This window comes from Empidonax traillii, unplaced genomic scaffold (genome assembly GCF_003031625.1).
Source record: "Empidonax traillii isolate 1590-97213 ecotype Southwest subspecies unplaced genomic scaffold, ASM303162v1 scaffold161:size1573837, whole genome shotgun sequence".
NCBI lineage: Eukaryota > Metazoa > Chordata > Aves > Passeriformes > Tyrannidae > Empidonax > Empidonax traillii.
Genome location: NW_020955354.1, coordinates 104,556 through 118,686, shown reverse-complemented (window position 1 = coordinate 118,686; position 14,131 = coordinate 104,556). Strand labels below are relative to the sequence as shown.

General features: G+C 43.8%; 1 protein-coding gene across 1 annotated transcript in view; it reads left to right on the top strand.

The window, feature by feature from the left end:
- Positions 1-13,765, top strand: part of KALRN (kalirin RhoGEF kinase) — a 498,966-nt gene extending 485,201 nt beyond the window's left edge. The window contains exons 57-63 of the mRNA XM_027885121.1: positions 481-612; positions 2,334-2,498; positions 3,353-3,431; positions 4,575-4,775; positions 5,713-5,851; positions 8,098-8,635; positions 9,626-13,765. Of these exons, the coding sequence (XP_027740922.1) occupies positions 481-612; positions 2,334-2,498; positions 3,353-3,431; positions 4,575-4,775; positions 5,713-5,851; positions 8,098-8,635; positions 9,626-9,657 (1,286 nt within the window). The 3' untranslated portion in view covers positions 9,658-13,765. The remainder of the gene's footprint in view (positions 1-480; positions 613-2,333; positions 2,499-3,352; positions 3,432-4,574; positions 4,776-5,712; positions 5,852-8,097; positions 8,636-9,625) is intronic.
- Positions 13,766-14,131: the final 366 nt, after the last annotated feature.

Below are 14,131 nucleotides of genomic sequence, written 5' to 3'. Positions count from 1 at the left end.
AGTTCCACAGATTTTGCATCAGGTCTTGAGCTGGAGTAAAAATCAGCAGTAGAAAGTGGCAGGTAAAAAGGCTCTGCCTTTACAGCAGCTGAGCTCAGACAGATCCTCTGCATTTCAGGGGTGATTCTCATGGCTGGTCCTACAGGGAGCTCTCTGGGCCTCCCAGTGAGCTGACCACCAGGTGTGAGTAAGAAGAAATTCCCCCCATGCTGTAGTACTCTGAGACCCTGTTGATGCAGCAGGGCTTCTCTCCCGGCTGCTAATATGGAAGTACCATCTCCTCAGTGGTAGGTGATCAGGACTGTGTCACTGCCTTTCCTCTGGCTGGGCCAGTAACCCAGAGTAAACCACAGTGCTCCCTCTACAAGGTGCAGCTGCCCCATAAGTGACCTAATGTACCTGATACACCTGATCTTCACAATAAAGCACTACCACCTGTTGATGTAATGCTGGACTTGGTGCTTGTTTTCTCTTCCCAAGGTGTCCCAGCTGCCCCAAACCGTCCTATTGCTCAGGAGAGAAGCTGCACCTCTGTGATCCTGCGCTGGCTCCCACCATCCAGTACAGGCAATTGCACCATTTCAGGCTACACTGTGGAGTACAGAGAAGAAGGTGAGTGGTTTGAGCTGTGCCCTCTGGCTGAGAGAATGGAAACAAAGTAAGTCTCCTTTATGGCACAAAAGGTCCCAAAAGCATTTTTACCACCACTGGTGTGCCAGTAGTTGTAGCTTACAGATCCCAAAGTCTTAGGCCAAAAGAAGCCCTTCTATCGTCCAGTCCAATCTCTCATATGTTACAGACCTTTCTGTTTTCTCCAGTCACTTATGACAAGTAAAGTGTGATAAGCTAAAACATATCCATCACTAAAGCATCCTTTTATCATTTGCATTCTACCACTAGGTAGAAAAATATCCATCCTTTCTGGTAGGTGCTTCACAGGAATGCAAAAACAAAACAGCCTTCTTGTTTTTTTGATCTGGATAGAGTTGCAGATCCCTGTATATTTTTTTAAGCTCAGCTCTGAAATCCACTTGTTCTTAAATCCAACCATCCTTTTCTCCTGAAGAATCCTGTTTTCCCAATATGCACAGGCTCTTGAAAAGGGCATTTGAAATTATTCACGTTCCCTTTGCATTCTTCCTGCAAAGGTGTGAGGGTCCCTGTGCAGTAAATTTTGTCTTAGGTATATGGATTCTGGTTGAAATCCTTCATGTTTCAAAAATGTAGTAAATGTGCAAACCTAATTACTCCACCATAGTAATGCCTTCTCTTAGCAAATACTCTCCCTTTGACCCTCACTGTGCCATCAGTGTAACTGGCATTTTTGTGAAAGAATAAAAGCTCCTCTATTAACAACAGCCCCCAAAACAAAAAGAAAAAAAAAACAGCAGTGTTTTTAGTTTTCAATATTCCTCCCACTCCACAGGTAAAACTGACTCTTCCCTGTAAAACCAACTTGACCTTGTGAGACCTGGCAATAAGAATTTGTCCACAGTGCACACAAACTATATAGGCCATGGTAAATAATGTAAAGGTAGAAGGCCCTGAACTTACTAAAGATAAAATTTTATAAATTCTTAAAAGAAATCACAGTCTGTGACAGGGCTTGGTGTCCCAGGGTTCCTTTTCTATTCCGTGACCCTGTACAGACGAGTGACATACTGCTCCTTTGGGTACCACTTGTTAGGCAAAGGTTGGGTTTGTTTCTGATAGGAGCAGAAACACGTGACAGCCACACATTTCTTTGCTACAATTCTGCTCATCTGCAAGATACTTGTACTAAGCCTCAGAGAGCTGGATCTCCTCCTGCAGCCATAGCTTTCACTGTAGCCACCACATCTTCATCTGCCAAAGCATTTGGATTGCACTGGCACTCTATCTCAGCTTCATCTGGGACTCCTTTGACCATGGTTTTGGGGCTTTTTGTGCAATATTTCTGCTACTGTTTCTCTTATAGCAGAGTTGCCATCAAATCAGCCCTCCACTTCTGTGTCATCACACTGCCCTGAGACATCACTTGTAGCACACAGCCCCAGCTAGAGTGCTGGAGAGATAGCTTGTCCCTGCGCTGTGCTTTTTCCATCACTATTGGTCAGCTGAGGGGCATTTACTTCTTCAATCCTTTAGCCAGATGGGAAGGTGACTGCAACACAAAATAGCCTCCTGTGATCCATTTCTGGTGTAACAGTCTGCTGTAACATTACCTTCTAAAAACCCTGTAGATTTTAACCTCCCAGCATACTACAAGTGTTGGGCGGAGAAAGTCTTTGCCCTGAATTCATGCAGTGAGACTGTTTCCTTCAGCTCTCCTTCTCTCCCTATGTTAAATGCAGGCTCACAGGTCTGGCAGCAGTCAGTAGCCTCAACTTTGGACACATACCTCGTCATTGAGGACCTGGCCCCAGGCTGCCAGTATCAGTTTCGAGTGAGTGCCAGCAATCCCTGGGGGATCAGCTTGCCCAGCGACCCGTCTGAATTTGTGAGGCTCCCGGAGTATGGTGAGTGGGCACGGCAAGGAGGGCCTGATATGCACAGGAGTTCACCTGTGCCATTTGTATGGTGTGCTTTGATGGGTCCTAATAAAAACATGGATCCTGGACCTGGTATGAATACAAGAGAAAGCCTGGGATATGCTCATAGCCAGCTCCTGCCACCAGATAGGATTGTCACGTCTTCACCTGCATCCAGGCTCACAGTCTCCCTTTGCCATAAAAGCTGTTTCAGTTTCCTAGCAGGAACTATTTCACGTCTTTATCTCTGCACAACAAGCTCTGTGTTCTGGCTGGTGTTCCTCAGTCTTTCCATCAACGCCAGCTGCACCAGAGGCTTCTGCTGGGCAGCCCAGCTGGAGGCTGCACTTCCACTAGCAGAACATACTCCCTTGAGCAGTGCAGCTGGAATAGGAGTGCACAGTGCTGCAGGAATCTGGGGCACAGCTCACTCAGAACAGTGCTGTGAGCAGAGCCCATATTTCCCCATGTTTTAGCAGCTCCAGTGTGTAACCAGGTCTGTGACTGGCTTGGATAGCCTGTGCTGGATGGAACAGGAGCTCACACAGCAGTGTAACCTCCCAGTTACACACACACATGCCCTTACACTGTCTGTGTGGCCCTCCTCAGCCCAAAATTGCAAGGACAGATTTGAGTCCACCTTATCCATACCTTCCTTTGGCAAGCTTTGGCATTTAGTGGTCCCACACCCTGGAGCTGTGCCTGAGCGGTATGAAACTGGACTCTTAGTGGCAATGTTTCCTATTTTAAGTAACATAGTTCACATAATTTTAAAATATGCTGTTTATAATCCTCAGGAAACTGTCTTTATACTTTCTTGAATGTTCTTTATTCTCTCAAAGACTCTGCTGCCGATGGTGCCACTATTTCATGGAAGGAAAACTTTGACCTTGCTTATGCAGAGCTGCATGAGATTGGGAGGTAATATTAACCCTGCTTATCACTGCAATAAAACATTCAAACAATGGCTCAAAGCTTTTCCTTGGAGGAGAGTTTAGGTTTCTTTTGTAGTTAGCCTGGAAATTGCTGCTCCTTTCAAAGAGCATTACACATTAGATACTGATTAATGTATTGACTAAATTTTGGGTTTCAAGATCAGTTCTGATTTGAAGGTTGCAACTTGGCAAACTAGTGAACTATTAGGCATCCAGATCTCCTCTGTTATCTCTGATTTGATGTCAGCTTTTGAAGTCATGACAATTTACTGGTTCTGGATAAGCTTAACCTCAAAGACTGAGTTTGCCAAAACACTTGGGCACGTGACTGACTTAAATCACATGCCAAAGCTTTGCTGATTAGCAGGGTCAGTTGAACAGGAGCCTAAATAGGAGCCTAAATATGTTGTCATCCCTTAGTGCTCTGTGCAGACAACAGATAAGGGGCATGCAAACAATTCAGGTTAATGCAGTTAGTTCTTCAGCTCAGTGGTCAGAGACCAGTAATCCTTGGGCTGAAAAGATGGGAGACATCCTGGCTCTGCATAGAATAGAGTGATGTATTATTAAAAGCCCAAGTTCAGGACTGGGTATTTTACTTTCAGGAATGGTACTAGGCACTAGTCTGTACGAGTTTCCTAAATGCTTTCCTGACAGCTTTTTTCTCGGTTTCTTACTGTGTGTCTGAAAAAGTGAGACAAACTGATAGGTTAGCAGTTATTTAACAAGGCTTTTCTTTTATTTGTCTGAGAAAGTTTGGTCTCTTTAATAAAGCAACTGTAGAAGGGAGACCCACAGCTAAAAAAAAAAAAGATACAGAATCTGTAAAAGTGACAGCAAATTGAACCCGGGGGAGGTTGTTAGAGGACATCAGCTTGGCTGCACAAAGCAAAGTGACACCATTTGCTCTCAGTGTTTGCTAATCCCCAAAGAATCTCTACACCCAGGGTAAGAGACGGAGAGCCTTTGTTGGAAAAGGTTATGAACAACTTGTTAAATCTGATTCCTTGTGAAATATTAATGCGATGAATGAAATAACACTTAGAAAATCACTCTGTTATTGCACTGCAAACTAGGCGTGATTTATTCATGAGGCCCCTACATTATTCTGTTTTCTTTACCATTTCAGGGGTCGATTCTCCATAGTAAAGAAATGTGTTCACAAAGCCACACGGAAAGATGTTGCTGTAAAATTCATTAGTAAAAAAATGAAAAAGAAAGAGCAGGCAGCACACGAAGCAGCTTTGTTACAGCACTTACAGCATCCTCAGTACATCACTATCCACGATACCTACGAGTCTCCAACTTCTTACATCTTAGTTTTGGAACTGTAAGTACACAGAGCTGCAGTTCAAGTGTCTGGGTAGGAATCACAGCCCTATTAAAGCCAAGGGTAAAATTCACCCACCCTGAGTTCAACAGAGCAAAGATTTTGTCATCTGCTTTTTACTTATTGTGATGTCAAATGAAAATAGCCGTTTTCAGCAGAGTTTCCACTGTCTTTTCTTTACAGTAAATAAGATTCAGAGGGACAAATAAAACTGCTTTCTGCTCTGGTGAAGCTTGGATAATTGTGTCCACAGTTAGTCTGTCCCATTGAATAACATTAGATTTACTTGGGTAGTTTTGTCCACTTTTAAAAGAAATATATATTTTTATATAAATGTGTTTCAGCTAGAATAAAGCCTACATTATTCTAATACTTCTTGGTAAAAAAGCCTGTGTAGCAACCATGCTTGCCTCTATAAGGAGAAATAACAACCACAATCCAAAATGCTTTTTTGTTACAATATATTCAACAAAGTATATTTGGGCTATTTGATTATTTGTTTGTACAGATAAATGAAAGTAAGTGGAAAACTTTTATTGGGTTAGTTTTCCCACAGAACATATTACCAGCTGAAAATGTCAGTGATTTTTTTTCTGCATTATGCAACCAGCTCTATAAATAAATAGATGAATCCAAATAATTAAGAAGCTCTGTTTCTAAAGGGATTGCCTCTGTCTATTGAATCCATTCTTAAGCAAACGAGTTTACTTTAAGACTGTTGCTAAATTTGTTAAGGACTAGAGATAACAACTGAGGATTAATCATTCTACCATGGACTGTGGTATCTTGAGGGGTCATTAAATACTCATCAGATCTTGCATTGCAGTTTCCTCCATTTTTAGTTCATGAAGTTTCCACTGCAACTTTGTTTTCAAATATTAACTGTTCCGAGAGATACCATGTGATCTTTCACGTGCAGGGTTTGATTTGTTTGTAGGATGGATGACGGCCGTCTCTTAGATTATCTGATGAACCATGATGAACTTATGGAGGAAAAAGTGGCGTTCTATATAAGGGACACAATGGAAGCCTTGCAGTACCTTCACAATTGCAGAGTGGCTCACCTAGACATAAAGGTAAGAACAAAACAGAATGATGCTTTTATTCCATGCCCTGGAACAGTGAGTTCCCAGCTGTGCAGACAGGGAGGAGGTGCAGTCTGTACCCCCAGGAGATGATCACTGAACGGACAAGCACTGCCTTTCAGACCTGTTGATCAGAGGAAGGATTTACTGACCTGCAGCACCAGGTCTTTGCCTTCAGATGAGACACACTTGTTTCCTTGACTCACTGTTTTGTTCTTAAGGGCCTTCTGGATTTAGTGAAGCAGAAGGATGTCTGAGGCAAGAGTGAGATGTCATTAGCATCTGACTGAAGGGGAATTATAAGTTAAATCTATGGGGTATGGTTTGGGCTCACACTTGTGCCAACTTAGCCACCAAGCTCCCTCAGAAGAGCTGGCTTGTGCCCAGGCAGCTCAGGGCAGCCCAGAAGGAGCATGTGTCTCCCTCACATCTGCAGCTGTGCCCTGGGGAGCCCAAAGCAAGGGGATGAGAGCGAGCAGGAGGTGGGAAGTGCTGGCAGGGTCAAAGGAAAGCAGCACACTGCATTGTGCTGCAGAGCCCTTGAAGAGAACTGGGTGGGAAATACAACCAGGGAGAGGTTCAGAGAAAGAACAAAGAAGAAATGCAGGTTCTGTGCACTGTGGAGAAGATATTTGGGCATATTCTAATGTCACAGTCAGATTGGCACAGCTCGTACCTCCTTTTGTTAGTGCACATGGCAGGAGGCACTGGGCTGTCCTGGATTCAGCACTGTACTGCTGTCCTCCCCAACATCCCAGTTATACTGGATGACAGAGAATTAGCAATTGAAGTTATGATCAAGTGGTTTGAGTTTTGTGATCTGCAACACTGATTCTGGTTGCCAAGATATCAGATAATCTATAACTTTTTGCAGACTTAAATGCCAATTAAAAATGGAGAATGAGAGATGAATTTTACTTTCTGAAATAGTGACAGTTCCAGCTTCAAGGAGGTCTTTTCTCATCTCTCTAACCCCCAAGCATGTCAGATGAAGTGATACTTTCATTTTTCTGCTGCCTGCTACTGCTACAAAAAAAATTCCATTTGTACAGTACCTTATGTGGGAATTAGACACAAAAGGCTAAATCATCCTGGTTTCTTTCTGTAAGATTGTTTGTATTTATAGGACCTGTCAAAAAGTAGGTTTCACTTGGAGGTAAGAAACTGCACTGAATACTGTGTTTGATCATAAGATACTTACCAGAAACAAGATGGGAAGCTAATTTTCTGTGACCCATTTACAGTTCTTCTGAATGAGGGATGCTAAATAAAGCACCTTCTGTTGCTAAGTGGGAAGCAGGAGATGCACTGACAGCAGACATAGCCATGGACTGTGTTGTCCCAGGATCCAGCTCAAGGATGTGCTGAGATGTTGATGCAGACTGCACAAGAGAGGAGCAAGCAGAGAGACTGGAACAGCAGTGTAGTGAACTTTGCATTACATACATATATAGCCATGAGGCAGCAGTAAAATATGAATGAGAATGAGGGAGAGAAAAGAGAATATAGAGAGGGTGCAAGAAGTAAATTCAGAAATCACCTCAGAGACAAGAAAGGAAGGAAAAATTCATGCTAAGTCCCCAGAGCAGAGTGTATAGGCAATGCTCAGCACCTCTCACTGAGGGAGAGACCTAAAATACTAAAACAGAGAGAAAACTAACTGGGATTAAATGTAATTGCACCCTGGTCTGGAAAGCATGATTGTGTCCTGGTGTGTAAAAGGGAACACCAGCAGTTCCATCCATGTCAACTGGCAGCAACATGGGAGTCCTTCCCAGGATATGTGGTAGAGGGAGAAAAGTTGAACATTTGCTCCATGAAGAACATTTCTGCTACAAGTTACACACATTTACTTGGCCAGCTGTCATGTGAACAAATGGAATTTAAATAAACTACTCAGAGATATACAAATCTTACCAAAATTTACAGATCTGTCAGTACTCTTAATCTGTAGAGATTAGTTTGGGAAAATAAACTGTAAGTATTTGGGACAAAGTGCAAAATCCCAGCATGTTGCCCTAGTGCAAAAGAGGATGTTGTCATCACAACTTCAGCACTGAACTGAATTTAGACCAAACAGCAGCTGAGGTGGTTCTTTATCATTCACTCCCCTGATCTCTACCTTGTACTTCGGATTAAATGTGAGTTTTGATTGACTATTAAACCTATGTGAAACCTACACATTTTATTTGCCAAAATGCAGCATAATTAAGTTTGTATTATTGTATTTTCAACAGCCAGAAAATTTGCTCATCGATTTAAGAATCCCGGTACCTCGTGTCAAGATCATTGATTTGGAAGATGCAGTTCAGATCACAGGTCATTACCACGTCCACCACCTCCTCGGAAATCCGGAGTTTGCAGCTCCTGAAGTTATCCAAGGCCTTCCTGTCTCCCTGAGCACGGATATCTGGAGCATTGGTGTCCTCACCTACGTCATGTTGAGTGGTGTCTCTCCATTCCTGGATGAAAGCAGAGAGGAGACTTGTATCAATGTGTGCAGAGTAGATTTCAGTTTCCCACACGAGTACTTCTCTGATGTGAGTCATGCCGCCAGGGATTTCATCAACGTCATCCTCCAGGAAGACTTCAGGAGAAGGCCAACAGCAGCCACTTGTTTACAGCATCCATGGCTGCAGCCACACAATGGCAGCTATTCCAAGATGCCACTGGATACCTCCCGCTTGGCCTCCTTCATCGAGCGCCGCAGGCACCAGTACGACGTGCACCCAGTCCCCAGTGTCAAGAGTTTCCTGTTGAGCAGGCTGAACCCAGGCACGTAATTCCTCTATCCCTGGGGTCCTGCACTGCTGGTCCTGAGGCAGGAGCGCCAGGAGCAAGCAGGCACCGAGCAGATCTGCCTGTACATAGCCCCATATTTGGTGTTTGCATTTCACCTGCCTTCCCCAGCTGCAGGGTACAGATTGCTGCGGAAGTGGCAGTACCTGGGACCAAGGAAAAGGGGGGAACAGCAGCAGGTACCCGCTCCCTCTCTTGGAGCACATGGTATTGTCACATCCACTGCCAAAAAAGGACTGCGGGAAGCAAACACCAACTGGAAACGAGAGCCAAAATTGCAGTTGCCTTAATCTTTGTGAGGCAGCCTTATAAGAAATCCTCTTGATCTTGCTGAACTGAATTCAAAATGTACAAGAGATTAGGAGTAGGGTAGTAGAGGGAAGTGAGACCAGGCTGACCTTAGCATGTACTGCAGAACCAGACCGGTCAGTTTTTGCTGAAATCATTGCAAGCCTGCTCCAGGTTAACAGAAAGACTTTTCATGCCCCATATGCCCAGGTCTGCTGTGATTTCAGTGGGGACCTTGCCTGTGTAGGACACACGAGATCAGGCTCTAGTCACTGCTGGATCAGCTCCCATGGTGGCATGGCTTAGGTCCACTTCTGTGGCGTGGTGGTGCTCAAACCAAAATCCTCCGTTAAGCCTTGGGCTTTCTGCTGTGTCAAGTCATCGTGCAGCACCTTTCTCAGCTATGATTAAGGCAATGAATCACTGGAGCATACAGCTGGTTCTGACTAAGCACAATGGGACTATGATGGGTTTTTTTAAAAAGCATTTTATACACATTGTACAGAAATCTTTTGCAAAACCTGTGCATTGAGAAAAGGCTGAGTCCAATTTTTGCAGTATCTGTAAACTAAATGATGATGATGAAGACAATTTTTTCTATCACAGGTTTTCAGTATACATATATTGTATCATATATATAAATGTATATAAATATAAAGGTTCCTGTTCCATTTCTAGTTTCAGAATTGCTCGTCCCAAAGTCCATCTGAGCCTTTCAGAGTGCAGTAGGAGTGGTGAGTTCATTCTTGTGCTTACAGCTTGAAAATTGTTTCCAATGTTTGAAGTATGTCATTTGTTTCATTTCCAGACTTGTAAATATCTCTCAGCCACCATTAGCACCTCATCACCAAAGCATTTGTGAGGATATTTTTACTTCCAAAGCCTACTTTGTAATAAAAAAAAAAAAAATATTCACAATTAAAACATTTCTCTCTTGCAAGCCAAGTTGCAACGTCATCATATTGATGTTACAGTGACAGAGCCAGCCTTAAGTATAACCAACACAGGGAGTCTGCAGTGACAAATCAGCAGTTTGTAGGCTGGCCAAATCCTCCTCTCCAGCAGTGGGACTGGCCGGGGCTTCCCCATCCTACTGCCATACCACCATAAAGATCTACAGCCTCTTATGCTGACCATCAAAGAGATTTATTTTTTTCCCTCTGGCATGTGAGGACTTTGTGTTGGTGCTGAGTGCAGTTGCTGGGCCTGTAGTGGGATGTTACCAAAGGTTTTCCTAAGGAAAAGGGCTTGATGTGACCATGTGTACTGAGTATAGACTCTTTTGTTAGTGCAAGAGTCAAATTTGGTTTACCATCCAAGTAACTGTACTGTGAGCCTGCGTGAGCAAAAGCTATCTCTGCCAGCAGGTGGTAGGGATACCCTGTTAAATTCTGAGGGCTCTGACAGACCTTTTTTTTCATCCACTTCCCAGTTCAGTTTCATGGTAGGTAGGAGACCTGGCCCTTGTTTTTGTGCTTTCTCTATCAGTACATGGGCGTGGTCAGTATTTTCCTAGTGGAGAAAGGAGGAACAGCAAAAAACGCCAGTGTTCATGCAATACAAGAACAAACCTTGAGATGGGGGAGTCACAGTAAGAAGGGTGAGCACAGTCAGAAGCAGTGTACAGGGCTTTGTGGCCGAAGGAGAGAAATCTAATACAGGGGGAGTTGTGGAAAGGCTTGAAAGAGAGGGTGTTCACAGAAGGTTAAACTTCTTGGGTCATCTAGAACCCATCTCAGTTCCCCTCTGTAGTGCAGCAGCTGATTTTCTAAGCAACTCAGCAGCACCTCCTAGAAAAGACCAGACTCTCGTCCTGAGCAACAGTGCAAAGTATGCAATTTCTTAGCAACTGAATACAGACAGCAATCAAGGAGTGTCTTTAATTAGCATCTGCCTCAGGTACCTTCTCACTACAGGATTGTCTGTACTTCTTCCTATCTGTCAAAACTGGCTCTTTGTACTGTGATTGTGCTGCCCTTAAAAGAATGTTTATGGAAGTGTGGCCTATAAAACCCACAGCTTTTATTAGGCCCATGGGTACAGTTTAAGCCACAGGCTTTCTCCTTGGCATTAATACAGACAAATTCTCATGTATCACATGAAACTTGGAGTTATTTAGCATTTTATTTTCCTACCTCCTGCATTCCCATGTCAAACTGTAATAGCAGACACTTTGGATGCACAGGGGGAAAAAGCTGGATTGCTTAAGAGAATATTTAGGCCTCTCATTGCTATCAAATAACAGAAAAGAACACCCAAAAGGCTGAAAGAGGATACATATTAGGTATTGGTGCTCAGATTCAAAAATTATTCCTTGTTGAGAGCTGGAAGTGCTAAACTCTGAAGATTTTTAATGTTATGGGGTTGCTTTCCATGGTGGTTTTGCTTTTTCCATATTCATGTTAGAGAACTCCTCTTCCTGGACACCACTATTTGTACAGCACATTCAGGAGTATTTGAACCTGTTAGAACTTCTAGATAACCATTCTTGTATTTTGTCTCAAAGATTTCTTTTGCCTGAATAATGTCAAGTTGACATGCAATGCTGCCATATGATAGATACAGAAGAAGTATTCTGACCTTGCCCTTTTGAGGTCTTTCTTAGCCAAACTGTGGTCTCTCTGGAGATCCTACGGGTGCTGTAACTCTGTTGTAAACTGTAAGTTTGTTGTAAAGAGATTACAAAGCTCAGTAAGTAGGCCTGGAGTGCACCCTCTGGGTGAGAAGCACCACAGCCAACTCCCTGTGCAGCATTTTTGGTGCATGAAATGTTGCTTGCAACAAACACAAAACAGTTTCTCAATAAAACTCCGTCAGGCCTTTACAAAGCTCCCCAGACTGATCTGACTCTGAGGGGAAGATTTCTGCCTGCAGCTGCACCACTCCAGGTGTTCCCAAGACAGCTGAGTGAAGGTATGGTGGGAGCTGCACTCTTTAGCTTCTGCAGCAGCTCCAGACCAGCCAGGATGACCAACAGGAATACTGGCAATGGCACACCACGAACTCCGTGTGGAGGGGCACTTACCCACACAGCCACCACCTTCAGACATGTCCACAGTGCTCCTACCCTGCTCTGACACCAAAGTGTGGCTCACAGTGTCCCCTGGTGCTGGGCTGGGTGATAGGAAGGCAGCAGGTGCAAGTGAAACAGAGCCCCGAGGACACGGTGACATGGGATGCTCTTCATTTAAGAAAGCTGCATTTAATGAATGTGTCTGGCAATGAGATTTAAACTGGCCTCTCTCCACTTCTCTTGGAGCAGCCCGGCCAGGCCATTTGACTCTTAGCCATCGAACAGGAATTCTGATGGCCCATGTAACACTGTCAGCTTCCATCAGGTGTCTGAAGCCCTTGCTGTCCTGTGGAAGACCCCCACCTCCCCACCAAGCTGCCAGGCCCACTACACATGTTACTACAGGGATGCAACACAGCCAGTCCAGGGTTCTAGATTTTATTTTAAAGCAATACAGGCTTCAAAGTTTAAAAATTCTTCCCACTTATACCAACAAATTTTATTTTTACTGCCCCTTTATTTTAAAAAACTAAGAAAAAAATTTTTTTTAGTAACAATCATCTTTAAAAGCATTTTACTGTTACACTAAGTTAATGCTGAGACAAAGTCTGTGCCCTCAACTGACCCATACAAGTGCTGTGGCTTCAGTAGACTTCATTAGCATTTATGATGATGATATTAGGCCTTTGTTACCAAGACTGTGCATAAAAGCTGAATGCAGAGCCAAACATTATGATCTATGTAACCCTATTTTAATATCCTTGCAATGAAGGGACTGCATCCAGTAACCTGGGATAATATAAACTTCAGAGACAGATGTAAAGGCTGCTCTGTATATGAAGTTAGACAATTAACATGAACAGGTGCTAACCACCTGGTTTTGTTTCAGTTCCCTTCACTGCAGAGGTGGATTCTCCACTAACACAGGGCTTGGATTAATTTTCCAGCTCATTTATTCATGTCCCATCAGAAAATGGTGCTTTCCCAAGGAAACAAAATAAAATCCCATTTTGCTAGGCTGACTGCACACTGCCATCAAGTGATGAACTCTTGTTCTGGGATCTGTATAGTGCTGAGTGTTTCCATAGCGTCAGGATGCTGAATGTTTGCTGTAACTGTAGTCTTTATTATGGAGCTAGTGAAAAACCAACATCTTTTCTACTCAAGCCATATTCACCTTCATGTCCAACTTCTGATGCTGGTGCTTTTACTTCTCTTTCTACCAAGCTGTTCAGCATTGCTCTGCCACTGAGGTCAATTTGCTGATAACTTTTGGAAGGCAAATGCAATAGCAAGTGCAAAAAAACAAACAAACAAACAATAAAAAAAAAATCTATCTCAGACTTATTCACAGAGATCAGAGCAAACAGCTGGAACGTATTGATGCTTTTCAATCTTTGCAACGATCCACTGAAGGAGGAAAAAAAGAAACAGTATTGCTAACAGCTCAGCATTTTCAAGGTGCAAAGTAATTCCACAGCCTTAATTATTTCAGTGTATTGCTGGTCTGCCTTAAATGTACCTTCAGTTTTATTGCGGATTTCATTTTGTATGCACACAGTGTTGGTTTGTAAAGGCAGTTTTGTAAATATTTCCTTTGTAAGTCTAATCACTCATGTGTACTGTTGTGAGGTGACTACTTGCTGTCCCATGTTGTTGTTACTATACTGCAGTATATATGATCATCTACAGATGTAGCTTCGACCTGTACATCTCCTGTCCTATAAATAGAGTATACTAACGACTCCGTTTCTGGGCTTTTTTTGATTAAATAAAATTATTCAGAGAAGACCGGGTCAGTCTTATTTCACGTGCACGGCATCTTTCTGAGACCTCGAAGACTCAGGGCTTTTTTCAGCTCATCTTCTCCGGAGGGATCTCACAGGAAACCAGCGCCGGAGACCCTCAGCGTGCCTGCATCCACCCAGCGGCCTTTTGGGAGTCACCCGGAGAGAAACGCGGCGAGAAACTCTCGGGTCACACCCAACCCTCGCCGCAGCGGCGGTTTCTGCTTCCCTGGGGAATGGGGTGACGGGGGAACCTCGAATCGCTGCGCGGCGCGGAGTGGGGTGGGGGACCAGGCTGGGATGGGATGGCGCGGCCGTGGGGAGTGGGGCCCGGGCTGTGTGCTGGGCTGGCCCCCACGTCGCGGACACATCCCGGGATGCCCG